The sequence below is a fragment of the Leuresthes tenuis genome, unplaced genomic scaffold (assembly GCF_036924035.1).
Source record: "Leuresthes tenuis unplaced genomic scaffold, fLeuTen1.0.hap1 SCAF_22, whole genome shotgun sequence".
In the NCBI taxonomy this organism is placed as follows: Eukaryota; Metazoa; Chordata; class Actinopteri; order Atheriniformes; family Atherinopsidae; genus Leuresthes; species Leuresthes tenuis.
In genome coordinates this window covers 6965804-6982606 of record NW_027325376.1, presented here as the reverse complement: position 1 = coordinate 6982606, position 16803 = coordinate 6965804, and the positions used below count along the sequence as shown (strand labels likewise).

At 43.5% G+C, this 16803-nt stretch overlaps 1 protein-coding gene across 1 annotated transcript; it reads left to right on the top strand.

The window, feature by feature from the left end:
* Positions 1-1284: 1284 nt before the first annotated feature.
* Positions 1285-16183, top strand: arhgef15b (Rho guanine nucleotide exchange factor 15b). The gene is made up of 16 exons (XM_072376391.1): positions 1285-1624; positions 5264-5772; positions 8424-9290; positions 9391-9421; positions 9533-9600; positions 9890-10164; positions 10531-10691; positions 10779-10931; positions 11087-11216; positions 12566-12640; positions 12942-13034; positions 13136-13290; positions 13755-13922; positions 15225-15310; positions 15441-15545; positions 15930-16183. The coding sequence occupies exons 2-16, from the start codon at positions 5367-5369 to the stop codon at positions 16097-16099; spliced, it is 2943 nt and encodes a 980-aa protein (XP_072232492.1). The 5' UTR covers positions 1285-1624; positions 5264-5366; the 3' UTR covers positions 16100-16183.
* Positions 16184-16803: the final 620 nt, after the last annotated feature.

Genomic DNA, 16803 nt, shown 5'->3' with positions numbered 1-16803 from the left:
TCTGGACCACTGAAACAACATTTACCGACCACGATATCTATATGAAGCAAACCCTCAAATAATCCGTTTTCGTAATAAATGCTCACTACATGTGTGTCCCAAACTAAGGCACTAGGTGGGAGTAGGAGACGCAGATAAGATGGTGTGGGCAGGGACACCACCTACACTGTAGCCAAGCCTCTATTTGTCGTCTATCTTTTTATGCCACAGCATGGACACAAACCACACATACACGCACCCAGAGGTTAATCATAGTTTATTAGGTTCTAAAGTGGAAGGAAAACCCACAGATGTATTAAGTTTCCAATAACTAACCAGACAAAACCGGAAATTAGACATCTAGGCGTTCAAAATATAAACCCTTAAAAGCAATGATACATTAGTAGTTTAGGTTATTTTTAAAAGTCCCTGCATGTCTCACACACGTGTTTTCAGTCGTTTTCGTGATATTGGTAATTACAAGAGTTATATGTTTTTAAACTTGTAATTATGAGATAAATGCTTTGTAAGGAGAGTTTTCACAATCCAGACTTTTCTTGTAGTTTCCCTAGAAGTTCAATTACAATACGACTAACAAAACCTTTAGATTTTGTGTTATTTTGCTTTCATAGGGAATCATCTATAAAGTTAGTGGACGGGACATAGAAACACACTCAGATGGTGAGTATGGAACATTTTATATTTGAAAAAGATTCTTCATAAAACTTCATATTCAAGAAAATCTTAATTCAAATCATACAAAGTTTATTTATTTGATTTTTTTAGTTGAAGATTAATACCTCTTGAAGGCTGATACCGATATAAATGTATGGATTTTATAATCCACATTTTCAAAGGAAATTTAGCTCAAGTCTTTTTCCCATCTATATTCTAAAGATTAGCATATAGGGGCTTATCCACATACCAGTCACAGGTTGAAATCCTTCCAAAACACAACAAACTACATATTATTATTCAAAGATGTCCAGAGTCTTGCAAAACCTTTTGACTCTAATGGCTGTGTTAAATCAGATTTCAGTGAAGAAAATGTATTAATTTGGATAGATGATGGTTTATATTTATCACTCATATGTGATCATTGTACAAATAAAACATGTCTAGATGTTAGGTTAGAGGAAAAGTTACATGAGAAATAATTGTCTTGGTGGAAATAACAACCTGGGATTGTTTCATGATGCTATGAAACAAATCTCACGCTGTTAATCTGCTTTATTTTGAAAGCCGTAACCGGAAGCTGCAGACGTCACTGTGTCGCTTGACGTCAGCCTCAGGGGGGCCGCCGCTCTCCTTTCTCCCGTCCGCACCTCTCACACAAGCTGCTGGTAACAAAGAGACAACAACAGGGGGGTGATGGGAGCTCAGACAACAAGCCTGTCAGAGCAACAAAAATGAACTGAACCCATTTTCTTTTACTGGACTATTTTTATCTCTCCGAGCGACCGTTTTTTTTCTTCTTCGTGATGAGTTAACTTTTAAGTTCACTACTGTAGCTGCGTCCCGGACCGGTTCAACCCAGGAGCCCTTTTTTTTTTAACTTCCCGAAAACGAACCGAAGCGTGTTGGACTGCGCACAGTAGAGCCGAATGACTGAAGAGACACATTCAGACATGTCTGACAAACGCTGGTGAGTTTCTGACATTGCATTTTAGGTTTTTAATGACATTAGTTTTTGTATTGGTAGTTTAACAGGTGTAGTTTGGTGGAGTGGGTATGCACCTGTTCCCTCATGGAAAACCACTAAAATACTTGTGAAGATTATACAGGATTATTAGGACGCTGTTTTTCCCCAGATGAACTATGTTTACAACCTCAATGTTACAGCAGATTTTTGATATTTTCCCAGATTGTTAACGCGAGAAAATCAGTATTTACAAAGGTGTATCAGGTGATTGCACAGTTTTGCTTTCATATTGATCTATTTATGCTTTTTATGCATTAAAACTTTGGGAACTGATTTTATTATATATAAAATAACACTTCCCACTCGGCTTGACCAACTTTAGCAGTTTTTTTATGTCTTAAATGATAGATTTCCTCACAATTCGTCATGATAAAGACATGGATTTACATCTAGGAAGCCATTTCCAGATCCACTCATGTCACCAACAGTGTATATCCATCTTTTCCATGCATTCTCACCCTGTGTGTGCGTGTATTTTCCTTCCCGAGACACCTTTTCCATCTTCCTGGCCAGCGTGGAGCTTACACATGCATCACATGTATTGCACTGGTTGATGATGGTGAGGCAGAGTAGCACTCTTACAGCCCCCCCTACCCATTTCACATACACTCTGACTCACTGGTCTTCAGAGCAGATGGCATACTGTAAGCACACACACAGGGAATTCTGCTAATGGTCGCCCTCTTTAAGTATTTAGGGATTTTTCTCAAGCTTTAAGGGATCACACCATATCTGATATTGGCTTTACCAGAACAAATACTATAACAGGAATAAAAGACTGGCCCACTGACCCAGCCCCAGTGTGTGCAGGGTCCAGACAACCGGTAAACCGAAGGATGAAGCTATTGAACTAACCAGGTCAATTAAACTAAGGGAGACAAAGGAGGCGAAGTCTGGTGAGGATCGCTCGAAACAAAATGAGGGGGGACTGTAACCTCAAGTGTCTCGTTTTACCTTTCAGTGCATTAACAGACAATCGGGAGTTTAAATGTAACTCAGCTCATAATAACCCGAGGGCCAAAACTGAAACCTGAAAAGACTTACTCACACCCACGCACCCACTGCTGGAGAAGGGCTGTGTTTGTTGGTGTCTGACTCGTGTTTACACAGAAATATCTCAAAATCTTTGTCAGATGCATTAAAATGTACATAATCCTCCTGTTTTCATCATTTTGGACACTCAGCTGTTTCTCTAACCAGAAACTCGCTCTCCTGTCAGTTTTACATGTGGAACACTCTGTCCATTTCTTTCGTTGCTCTATGAATATTTCTTCTAAACTCGTCTGACGAGCTGGTTCAGTTTTTTTAGCTTCTGGTTGCACCTTATTGACATTAGCTTTCACATCAAGAGGCGGTCGCTGTGGGTTTAACGGTGTGATGCTTTTGTTTTCCTGCCAGTTTTAGTCACTGATGTCGATCGGTTTCTTAAAAATGAGACGTAACAGCCACAACGTGGTCAAAGCTATACAGATCTCATTTCAGAATAGCTCTCTCTTAAGGTTTAGAGACTCTTGAGACGCTTTGATAGTCACGTTTTAAACTGCTGCTCTGCAAACATTTACATGTTGAAAACTTAACACCTCGAGTGTGAAACTCAAATATACTTCAGCATGTTTGTGTTCTCTGAGTCCAAGCTCAGATTATTTCATCCTATTCCTTTTGCTTACAATACTTTAGCGAATCCTCGTAAAGATCCAGGTAATGTTTAGCGAATTGATTTGTTATGTAATTCCAGATCTTTATTAAAACTTTTCCTTTCATTATACTGATGCCTTCTGCTGTTTTTCCAACAGCATCTCAGTCGCTCTGTGGTCTTTGTCTTATACTGGACTCTGATTTTTCTACCACTGTATTTAAGAGGTCACTCGTCAGCTTGTTCGTGTCTTTAAGATTCTTCAGCACTATGTTTTTGTCTGGACTTGTATCTGCAGTGTTTCTTGTGTGTCTGCTGTGTGATAATGCATTATGATACACAGCGTGGTTCACTCTCTTTGGCCTTATTTTAGATTCATATTCTAAGAAGGAGGAAGCCATTATTTCCAAATACCGTGAAACTGGTTCAGTGAGCTTTCTGGAATCAAATAAAGAGCACGTGGTGATAGTATAATCTGTTCCTCTTCTTCAGGGCTGAATACGATTCCGCAAGTAATTTGATTGTTTTCAGTCCTCGGCAACAAACGTCAGAGAAGAACCTGCGTTGGAGAAGCTGCAGCATTTCTTTCATTTCATTCAGTCAGAACATCTTCAGAGAAAAACGAGGCACAAGCTCAAATGCTTTTTAAGTCATTTCAAGCCAGTCAGTAAATTATTCCCAAGACATTTCAGTCAGCCCACATGATCGGCCTTTAATCCCAAATGTTTGCTGCCACATGCAGAATTTATCCCTTTTATTCTGCATGACTCAGAGCATGACTAACCCTGCTTTGGTTTGGTATTGCATCAGCTGTCGCACACATCAACTGAACATATGGTGAGGAGAATGTGCAGCGTGGCCGTTTGGTCACCGGGAGTGGAAACTCGAATTTCACTTTATTGTCATCGTGTTTCTAGTCATAGAAATTCATCTGATAGCGGGGAGCTGCGTGCTTCTCAGTGTTTGATTTTTGAAGATGTGAATCAGTGCAGACAGCATGAAAAGTCTTTTCTTTTCTTTTTCTTTTCTATTTTAGGATCCCCAATTAGCACCTAGTCTTCCTGGGCTCCGACATACACATAAACATTCACACTCACACTTAAGAAACATACATTTATGGATGACACAACAAGAACAAACAACAGCAGCTCCTTAATAACAAGCAAAACCACAGAAAAAAATTCTGACAAATAGGCATTAACTGTCTGAAGTGACCGCTACAACCCATAAATATATATCCACTCCAAGAAAATGGGTACAGCCACAACTCCATTCAAGCTGTAAACCAGTCCTCTTATCGACTAAATGTGAAGTCATAAGTCATTGAATTATATGGAGATTCTGTTTTAACAGCGTCTTTGTTACTTTCATGAGAAATATGACCTGGTAGAGAGGTCCAGGCCACCATAGCTCTGTACAGAACTGGTCTTTGTATTATACCCGTGTGTGTAAGTGCGTTCCTTATGGCTTATCAGGGTTGTAGTACACGAGTGATAACAGATATACGATAAACCAGGGAAACCAGGGAAACCAGGAAATCTTAGCACACTTGTGCTTCTGCTGTATTTGTTTCTCCTCGGCTCGTCAACAGTAGAGAGGGCGGGTGTGGATCATTGCACACCTCTATTGAAACAGTTGTTAACTATTAATCATACTGCACATGTGTGTCACAGATATCATTAACCTGCTTAAAGGACCCCAGACACCATGTTAGACCGATGGTAAGGCAGAAACGCGTGTGAGCTCCAGCTAATGCAGCTCATTTTACATTAACTCTAGTTCAGCAGTGCTTTGCAGTTCAAAGTTCGACTCATTGCAGCAAAGGATTTACAGTTTAGAGGTCAAATTCACACTCAGGATTACATCATAACGGTCATTAGTTTTATTTCCTTGTTGTAAAAGTTTACGTTCACCCTTTAATGTTCTTTTCCTTTGTGTTTGCTTATCAGACGACGATGACATGCTCACCCTGATGCTCGCCCTCAAAGCCTTGCGTCCGATTAGTCCGGGTGGGGACTGAAGCACTATAAAAGAACACACCCTCCGGCTACCATGTCTGTCCAGGAACGGCCCAAGACACCCCTCAAGCTCGAGGTCAAGCCCAAACCCGAGATTCCTCGGAAACCATCAACACAAGCCACCTCCCCTCCTCCATCAGACAGACAAGGCAGTCCGGTTTTGTCTGGAGGAAAGGTCAAGAATTTAGTAAACAGTTTTAGTAAGTCCAGTGAAGTTCAGAAGCAGCCAGCCAATGGTGCGGCAGAGCCCAAGATGGGTAAACGGTTCAAGAGGCCGCCTACACTGAAGCCCAAACCACACCGAACCAGCCTTCCGCCTCAGATCAAACTGGAGCAGGCGCCGCCGCTGCCCATGAAGCGCACGGGTCGTGCCCTGAAGAAACAGAAAAGCTTCAGAGGAGAGGACGGCGACAGCGTGAGCGTGGAGGGAGATCGATCAGGTGAGCCTGAAACTTCCACTCTGCTTAAATCTACTGTAATATCTTAAATTCTTTATCTATTTTCATGCTTTTCAACTATTTGTATCTGCAGTTCAGTTTCTTGATCGTTACTTTTGATTAGAAAAAAACACAAAATATTAATGAGAAAGAGAGGGAGACTCCAGAGAGTAATTTAGCAGAATACGGTCCAGGTCCTCGTCCATTTAATGAGCTTTCGTGGCCCGTGACATATTCAACAGGGATGTTTTTACACCGCTTCATGACTCAGTTGGTCTAACAGGTCAGGTTCTTAACTGGTTTTCATCATTGTGAAGAGACACGAGATTTATTATATATAAGAAAAAGTCCATCAGGGACTTCACAGGGGTCGGTTCTGGGTCCGCTTCTCTTTTAACCTTTACATCCTCCCTCTTGGTATTCTGATAAAGAAACAGAATATGATTCATAAGCTGATGATTCACAGTTGTACTTATCTTTTCCATCTGATTATCAGAAACTAAGACATTTTATTGATGACATCCAAGGCGGGATATCATCACACAGAGAGCTCGGCATCATTTTGGACACTGATCTCAGTTTTTATAATCATATTATCAATGTTAATAGGAACTACTGTCTGCTACTTAAGCAGCATATCTAAAGTTAGAAGATTTTTATCTCAAACTGACACAGAAAAGTGGCTTCCTGCATTCAGATCGAGCAGGTTGGACGACAGGTTGTAACGCTTCAAGTCATTCAGTAAGCAGCAGCCAGATTTCTTAAAGTCCCATCCATTGGCTACCTGCTCAGTACAGAATCCCCTTTAAAGTCCTCCCACTAATCCATAAAGCACTTAACGCACTGTGTATAACCTGATCAGGTCTCTCAGGTCATCTAATGCAGATCTTTTAGTTGTTCTAAGATTAAATCCAAATCTGCTGAGTTTGGTCCAGAGCTCTGGAACAAACTACCTGCTGATCAGAGGTCCATTACAACTGTGTCTGTGTTCAAAGCTAAAATAAAAACACTCATAAACATGTTCTTTGGCAGACACTTACAGTAAGTGTGTGTCATGTGATTCCTTTTGAAAGTGAAACGTCCTTTAGACCTGCAATTTGACAGTCACACACTAATATAGATGATACGAATTGTGCTCTTCCAGGCGGTGTTCTTCTGTGATTTTCAGTTCCTTTAAACTCTGCCCGCCTCACATACAACCTGCAGCGTGACCGAAGCCGGAGACACTTTCACAGAGACCGGACTGAGTGTAGTTTCTCACCGAAGGCCACTTTTAATGACCGACCCGAAAGAAAAGCAATTGATTTGCAGGACAGTTGTCATTTGACGTGCATGTGAGAGTGTCAGCACTGATTGGTTTGACGGTTAAACGTGCGGCTTCTGAGAGACAAAGGGTGCTGCAGTCGGTTGTTATGCTCCGGCAGTATAAGCAGGTCAGTCAGCTGATCACCTTTATGTGTGTGTGTTAAAGAGGAGGTTGGTATGTGCCGGCTAACTCAGACTGACTATTGTGAACGGCTACGTTTTGCTGTAAGTGATAACATTCAAATATTCACATAGTTTATTGTAGTCCAGTTACACAAAGACGTAACAGAGTTCAGTGCTCTGCAGGAAACACCGACACAACACTCCAGCACGTCCTCTTATTGGCGAAGTGATGAGCTGTAAGATGCTGAGCCACCATGATCACCTCATCTCTGGCACAACATAAAGAAACCCAAAGACATTTAATCTGCCTTCTGATTTGTGTTCCTTCCTCACTCGCAAATACTATCACTTCCCTTGTTTTGGTTCCCCTTGTTTCCAAACAGAAAGCGTTAAAGCGTGACCTCAGATTCTGCGTCAACATATCTGCAGCATTGATGTCAACATCTGCAGCACGCTGCCGGTTGGCATTGATGTCAACATCTGCAGCACGCTGCCGGTTGGCATTGATGTCAACATCTGCAGCACGCTGCCGGTTGGCATTGATGTCAACATCTGCAGCACGCTGCCGGTTGGCATTGATCAGCATTGAAAGAAGTATTTTCCACAGAACTGCAGGGGTTGCAACATTTTGGTCTCTCGAGTGTCAGAAAATGTTGAATAAATCACATTTTCCAGAGTCCTCCATTCAGTGTTCATTTATCTATTTCCTAATTATCAGAAACTAATGTGACTAGACTGACTGATGAGGAAGATCAGATCAGATATGAGCTATTCTATTAATTGGACTTTAAATTTTAGGGATATCTTTCAGGAATTCATTTTGTTAAACGATCAGTAGAATAAAAGACTAAAGACCTGCTAATAAGATTATGTCTCAGGCCCATTTACCGTCATCCTTATTCACTGCTCTCCTTCCTCTTTCTCCTCCTTTCATTTTGCCTGGATTGGATTTTTCCAGCAACGCTCCGACCTTGCCATGAATATTTGAAGAAGGCCTCGTAGTATTTGCCTAGCGATGCACTCCCGACCCGACAGGCCAACATTTGAAGCCGCTATGTTTAAATAAAAGCTCTTAATGGAAGTGAACCACCCTATCTGGGGATGCGCTTGTTAGAGAGCAGCTCACTCAGATCTGTTAGATGGGTGGAAATGGTTTGGTTTGCAGTGATTTACTTTCTCTTTTCTGTAAAGATTTCAAAACAGTTAATTTCTTCTTTTGGATGCAGCGCCTGATGGAAAGGAGGTTCAGCCGATGGGAGGAGGTGAAATGGCGGTGGAGCACCGTCCGGACACCCCTCTCAGTCCCTGCTGCGACCCGGGCTGCAGCTGTGTGTGCCACCTCCAGCGGCCCGGCATGAAGCTGACATGGGTGACTGTGGACTGTAAAGGTGGTGGTAAGGAGAGTGCAGATGGAGAGGCGGATGACATAGACTCAGAGATAGAGGAAGGGGACAGTGAGGCAGGGGACGAGGTGGACAATGCTTTTGATGACAACCAACAGTCGAAGTTGGAAAAAACAAAGTTCCATCAATCTCTGGGCGTTGTGATCGCTGAGGGTCACAGGAGGCTTTCGGACCCGGGGCCTCACACTGCCTTCATCTCCATCATCTCTGGCTCTTGGTCTCCCCCTGTTCCTCCAAAACGTTCTGTCTCACCACCTGTCAATCACCAACCCTCCGAAGACGAGGAGGAAAATATTTATGAGATCACACTTCCGGTGGCTGGCAGAAAAGGCCAGCTTAATATTCCTCAAATCATAGTACCCAAACCGCCCCGTCAGTCTAAACGGTCGAACAGCATCTCAGACCCTTCATCCGACTTTCAGAACGTCTCAGAACCCCCCTCAAGTCCAAACGCTCCGCCTGCCATCCCACCGAGGATGCCTGTGACTCCAGGCAGCCGAAACCTCCCACCTGAGGATCTGCGCTCCTTGCAATCCTCCTCTCCCAGCAGCCCCCAACGAGCCCTCCCCCCACCCACAAGCAGCCCCCTGCAGCCTCACCGAGCCCCACCTCCACCCCCAAAGACTGATCCCAAGAGGCTCAGCAGTGCCTCAGCAGTGCTGCAATCCCAGACACAGAAGAAAGGTTTGTGTTGAACACTCAACGGGGCGGAGCTTTGAATGATAATTTCCTGCAAATTAAAAGCAGTCAAACAGTCTGATTTGTTTTTTATTAGGAGAGGAAAATGGAGGGAATGAGGAAGAGAAAGAGGACACAGAACAGTGAGTTTTCTTCCTTTTTAAATCTGAACCGATTCTTAAAAATGCTGAATTTCTGTGGTTCATTAGCATGTCATTTAAAGTTTGTTTGGACTCCTTTACGTCCTGTTTCAGGTCCCTGGTCAGGAACGACTCTCTCAGGAGGAAGCTTTCGTTCATCTGGCAGTCGCGCCTGCAGGACGGTAAGGCTGAGACAAACCAAATCTGTTCCAATGGTCTGTCCCCCTTCTCCATTCAGATCATACCACCATACTTGTTTTTATTCCTTATGTACGTTGAATAGAATTAGCACACATCAGGCTTTCTTATGCACTTCAGAGTGCACCAGTGGGTCACAACCTCCTCTGCCACCTGATATCCTTCTTCTACTGTTGCGTTTGTACCACATAGTAGTTGAATAGTGATCTACCAGTGATAGGGATGGAAAAAACAGAAGTTTTTCTGGAACATTTTGACTTGTTTCCCCCTCAGAACCTCTCTACCAGACCTACCGTGCCACCGTCATCACAAAGGAGATCCGTCGCCAGACAGTTTGCCGCAACATCAGCAAAACCAGCGCAGACTACGCTATGGACTGGACAACCCATCGCAACGGGACCGGATCAGGGACAGCGACTGGAAATGGAGGACCCAGGGCCAGCCCTGTGCCCACAGCGAGCCAGAGCACCCTGTGGCAGGAACTCCCTCGTGTACGGGACAGTGGAGTGCTGGTGAATCTCACCTCTGAGCAGTGCCGTTACCAGGAGGTGAGGAGGCTGATGGACTGAGGAGAGGCTCCATAAGGATAAATCAATAGGGCTGAAAGGGGAAGACGCAGGATCAATGTTTAAATTGCATCTTAAAGTGATCACGTGATGCTTTTATTTATGTATGGAAGTCTGTTCTACCTCACTGTATAATTCACTGTGGTAATGTAATATTAACTTAGCCTATATGGAGTTTATGAAAGCTTTTACAGCTGCAGTTTCATCCTTTCAGCATTAGAAAGCTCAGGATGTGATGTACTACATCACATCCTGAGCTTGTGAGCTGAGCGACATCCTTATTCCTGTTCTTCATGTCTTCCTCCTTTATTTAACACGCTGTGACATTGTTCACTTTCTCGCTCCTAGAGTATGTTTGAGGTTCTGACATCAGAGGCATCTTACCTGCGATCGCTGCACGTTCTGACCGAACACTTCCTGAACAGCCGGGAGCTGGAGGACACAATGATCATCAGAGACAGGAAAACCCTCTTCTCCAACATCCTGAGGGTGCGCGAGGTCAGCGAGAGGTGAGGGGTGGCATCAGGAAAGACAAAGACAGATAAAGGGAAATCGGGAGGTGATTTACAATTTACTGTTGATATTTGATGCTGCAGGTTCTTGAAAGACCTGGAAGATCGCATATTTGAGGACATAGTTATCCCAGACATTTGTGACATCATTCACTATCACGCCCAGCACAACTTCCCCGCATACATCGACTACGTGCGCAACCAGATCTACCAGGAAAAGACGTACACCACCCTCATGTAAGAAACAGCTCTCAGCTCTCGCTTCTTAGCAATTAGCTGAGGTTATAAAGCCACGATAAGATAGCTCAGCGATGAAAGCAGGCTGGTTAGGTTTCAACTGAGCTGTCTTACACAAATGACACTGCACCACCTGCCTTTCTGCGCCTCCACAGGAAAAGTAATGTGCAGTTTGCTGCAGTCATCACGCGCCTTCAGGAGTCGCCTCAGTGCCAGCGGCTGCCCTTCATGTCCTTCTTGCTGCTGCCCTTCCAGCGGATAACGCGCATCAAAATGCTCATTGAGGTGAGCAGCGTCACCTGGATGCAAGTTTAATCCTCTTTTATCAGTAAATACAGACAGAAGATTGATGTAATGACTGAAAACAACATCTGGTGGAGTGATTCTTCTCACTTTAACCCCTGTAGTAAGTTTCTCAATCAAATTAAAGATGGCAGACAGCCAGACTTAACCTGTGCTCCTGACTCTAGAGATTATATTAGGAACCTGCTAAACATGTTCTCTATATTCACCTATTATAAGGAGTAAAATGATAGTGTTTTAATCAGCTGTTGGACTGGCAGCTGGCCAGTTTCCTGTTAGGAAGACTGAGGGGATAAAATCTGTGGCTTAGTGAGCTAAAAGTCAGACTTGGCTCCCTTCTACCCTCTCTGGATCAATACGGTAACTTCCTGCTGATATCCCAGACAGACAAAATCAGCCTGAAACGGCATGTAAATGTTGCCAAGCAGGATACTGGACCTGGATTTATTTTACTGTAACAAAACTGAAACTAATGCTTTAAGAAACGTCGGATTGTCAAATAACTGACGGAGAATCAACGAATTAACCATCATCTTGCAATTAAAAAATTAATTAATTTTAATTAAAAAATTAAACACAAAACAGTGTTGATTCAGTGGCATCTTTCCAGCATTTAGTCTGTCACGTGTTTGACTGACCTGTAGTCAGAGCTGTTGAATTAGCTTAGTGAGCTACGTGTGTCTTTACTTCTGCTGATATCTGCTCTAACACAGGTTAGAAAACTTATTAGTCAAGAGAATATTCAGTCAATTCAAATTAGCTCTGATTTGCTCAGTGACTTTCATGATTTTCACGTCATTATTGATCATTATTGATGTACGTTTTTGGTCAAATTTGCACAACAAACACTTCCAGCCTTCCTCCTTTCTTGATTTTCATTATGATGATGATCTTTGATCTCTGTAAAGTAAAAATGACTCGATTTCTATCTCCAGTCTTCCTGCAGGTGCTATGTATGACTGACAAAGTAGATTTATGCTTGTTTTCCTTTGGAAAGTAACTCAGGAGGTCAGGAATGTTACTGGAGAACGATAACAATTAAGTCAGCTTTTGCGAGCTTTAAATTGTTTTGCTTAAGCTAAAGTATACGGTTCATTAGTGACGCTTCTCTTGCCCTCCTTATGTCCACTGAAAGGCAACAATCTGAGGTCATCATGGTGTTTGGCAGCGTGGAATGTGCTCATTCCAGAGTAATCTTTCCTTCTCAAACTCCTCTCTACCTACTGACCTATAAGCAAACGTGTGGACACACCGTGCCTCCACCTTCTGACCCTCTGCGCATCTTAATGGAAAAAAGTGCCGCAGGAATAGAAAGTTGTTTGTCATTTCAGAACATCCTGAAGAGAACAAAGGAGGGGACGAAGGAGGAGCAGGAGGCCTCCAAGGCTTTGGATTCTGTGTCGAAGGTAAACACCGTCACTCTTCACCGTCCTCTGTCAATGCAAATCTGTATGTTCGGACCCTGCTGCTTCGCACGGCTCTGGAAACTTGATGCCAGCGTTTGTGTGGGTGACGGATGAGCTCTGTTGTGACAGTGAGTCACAGAGCTCACAAAGAGCGGAACCAGAGAGTCTGAGAGTCAAATGAATGAAGCTGAGACTCCCAGTGGGACTCGTACAGAGTTAAGGGGAAATGAGTTTTTTAGGGATAAAAGAGAAGGAATCTGTTGACTGATTAGTTGTTTCCTGTTCACTCTCAATCACACAGATCATTACCGAGTGTAACACTCAGGTGGGAAAGATGAGGCAGATGGAAGAGTTGATTCAGGTGTCTCAAACACTGGAGTTTGACAAGCTTAAGGTATGTTCAAGCATGCAAGCTGAACAAATGTGCCCGGGGGGGTTTATTTGCAGGACTCTAGAGGAGGTAAAGATATCTGCTTTGTCGTCTGCCCTCATCAGGCCGTCCCGATCATCTCCCAGAATCGATACCTGGAGAAGAAGGGAGAGTTCATGGAAATGTCCAAAGGAGCAACAATTTTCAACATGAGGGGAAAGTTCACTGCTGTCCACCTCTTCCTTTTCAATGATCTCCTCATCATCGCTGCCAAGAAGAGGTTAGGGAGACTTGACTCTCTGAAAAATATAAGAACAGTCAATCCCCTGCCATCCAGGGGATATTGATGTGGACATTGAGTTTATCCTCAGAGTTATTAGAGGGTGGAAGTGTGCTGTGAACCCACCTCTTTGCTCAGTTTAGTATTTGTATTGAGGCTCCACACATGAGACTGCTGTCACAGTCTTACTGGGAAACCTCTTCAGCTGTCAAAGCTGCCATAAAGCATCTAATCGATAAAGTCTGTTACCCCAGGCGAAGGCGGGCTCTTTAATCATTAGTGAAATTACTCCAGACTTCCTCAAATGTAATAGGAAGTGATGCCAAATGAGTTTTAGGTAACAGAAGAGGAAAATATTATAAAGTTCCCCACAAAAAAAGGATGTTTTTTTATTTTTATTTCCTGCTAAATTAAACATGACATTTAATTTACATGTTCATTTGTGCACCTTTTATCTTAAATAGCGCGGACCGTTTTGTGGTACTCGACCACGCCCATCGCTCTCTGGTGCAGATGCAGCCTATAGATGACGGCGGCAGCAGCGGCAGTCCCTACGAGCACTGCTTCAACCTCACCCTGCTGGAAAACCACCAAGGACGCATGATGGAGCGGCTCTTCAAAGCTCCGTCCCAGTGAGTGCTCACATATGTCTGTGTGCTTTAACATCGCACTCATCATCATGATCCTGACAGCATGGAGGTAGCCCTCTGCGTATGTCACCAACGCAGACGACCTTACGCTTTGTCCTCCAAAAAGCCAACAATGTAGAGCGACAACAAAGAAGCTTAACTCTTAACTTTTTTAAACACTTGGTTTTGATTCTCTTCATCCGAACATCAGAGCAACTTCTGAAATTGTTCCACATTGGGGTGCATTTGCTGGGGCTTTTCAGTCACCACCACAGACCATGTGCAGGCCCTCAACAACCACCGGGCTACCAATTAATTAGTCCCCAAAACAGCTCCAGTAGCCCTGGGTCTGAACTCTTCAGAAAGGTTACATTAAATACTTTTTTTCACCAGATAATCGGTGATATGGACAGAAACTGTCACTATACTGTCACCAGATAAACAGAAGATACGCCTGTTCTTGCTGTGTCGGTCTGTCCTGAGCTCCAGGCTGTGACATGTAGGACAGAAATGATCGGTACAAAGAAAGAATAGCCCATTTCTGAAGGTAGATTTAAGGTAAGGTCAGACACTAAATGCTGATTCTCATGCATCAAAGCTCAAACACTCAGTTAAGATGAAAGTAACCCTCAGTCTGTCCCGCATGCGACTGCAGATCAAACAGAAGCTCCACAGGGCCGATCGTCTTTCTGAACCCTCTGAAAGAAGTCCTTATTATTAAAATCCCTCCATATTTACCCCCAAACAGGCCTTTAATCTGGCCTCTTCCAGTAGTTGCGTAAGATGATGGTTTTCATTGTGCTCCGGACTCCGATGAGCTAAAAAAAGTTGGACTGATCAACAGATAACACAAACCAAAGGAACTAAGCTGGTCCATCATAACGGCAGTAATTCGAAGGGATTGGGTCAGAGCACCAACAGTTCAAGCGTTCTTTGGACACTAACTCAAGTGCAAGTTCACCCAATTAAGTGTGTATATGTTGAAGGTAAAGTTAGGAAAATGTACTGCTTGCTGTAGTCGCCCCTCCTGTCCATAAAGATGACTCACATAAGGCTTTAAGTGTCATTAGCTGTATGTAGACGGAACAGCTTTAATCAGGTGAGTGAAACTGCTCGTTAACATCTCTGTCCTGGTCTGCTTTCACTTGAGTTTGAATCTCTTATTGGAATGATTTCAAACAGATTGATGAAATATTGACTAATATGAACTGAGATTTAAGCACAGTCAGGCAACATGAGTCACCTGTGGACACGTCATGAAAATGATGCCCCGTTTCTGCAATTAAATGTGGTTTCTGTCACCAGGTCCGACATGCAAAGGTGGTTGGCGGCGTTCCCCAGCCCCACCAACCGGGACACAGAAGACGACGAAGTGATTTATGAGGACTGGGGTGAGGAGGAGAGCAGGATGCAAACTAACAGTTTGTTTGATGTGGGTGGATAGAGGCTCACGGTCACGTGTGTGTGTGTGTGTGTGTGTGTGTGTGTGTGTGTGTGTGTGTGTGTGTGTGTGTGTGTCAGACTGTCCTCAGGTGCAGTGTGTGGAGCAGTACGTCGCCCAGCAGGCGGATGAGCTCACCCTGGAGCCCACAGAGATCATCAACGTCCTCCGCAAAACAAACGAAGGTAACAACTTTAAACAAATTTTCATCCATACGGACTTAAATTGGTGAAAGTTAGTTTTACTGATGTGACTTTGGTGAAAAAGTTAGTTTTACTGATGTGACTTTGGTGAAAAAGTTAGTTTTACTGATGTGACTTTGGTGAAAAAGTTAGTTTTACTGATGTGACTTTGGTGAAAAGGTTTGTTTTACTGACTTTGTATCGCTGACATGCCCCCACCTGCCCCGCTTGTTCTTAACCCTGCATCACTCCTCAACCCTCCAAATTTGGCAGATTCTTGATTTTGTTTCGACTTTCTTGCATGAACGACATTGAAACCTCCAATCTCCCTTTCTCTGCCCCCCTCCCTCTATTCCCTTCTGTCCCCCCCCTCCCCACTACACCCAGGCTGGTACGAGGGGAACCGTCTGTCCGACGGCCAGAAGGGTTGGTTCCCCATAGCAAACGTCATAGAGATCACCAACGAGCACGTGAGGAGAAGGAACCTCCGGGAGCGCTACAGGGTCATGAAGGCTGCAAGCATGGTCGCCAACAGGAAGCCCCGATCCATTCAGTAGACTCTGATCTAAAATGTTTACATCGAATACCTGCTGAGAGGACAATAAGGAGACGGATGTTTCAGGGAAACGACTCCGTGTTGCAGCAGCAAGGAATGATTGACCAGAACAGGATGACTGTCACATCACCTTATTTATGCCGCTGGAGTACAAAGTTGTGCAGCTCAGACCTCAAAGTAAGCCACTTACTGCAGATGCTGTAGAGACCTCGTGTTCACATTTTTAAAAAAGAAAACTGCCAGAGGCACATGCTGATCATTCTCATTGTTGCTCGAACAGATTTTTTATACAAGTGTCTTCTAACAAGAGCAACGTGTTACTGTAAAGGCCTCTGGTGTCATTTCCAAATTCCTTCCCTGCACAGCAACCTGTGGAGTCTGTCCAACACAGAAAGAAGACGTCTCACACCAGGAAACTAAGTTTTATCCATTCAAACAGGACGTGCCTTGAACTGAACTCATTACACAGCTACATTCTTCTCTTATGAAGCACAGAAGCTTTGAAAATGCATGCAAGAGTTGGATTAACTGTACAGTCATTGTGGAAACTTACTGCCCCCCCCCAGCTTGTGACAACTCTTTGTAAATGTAAAGTGTAAATTAGGAGGGGATTGTATCTTCTTCAGAACTGTGGTGGTACTTTTAATTAAAAAAAGGCTTTTTAAACAGATGTTTCTGTATTTTTATTGAACAGAAAGGCACTTT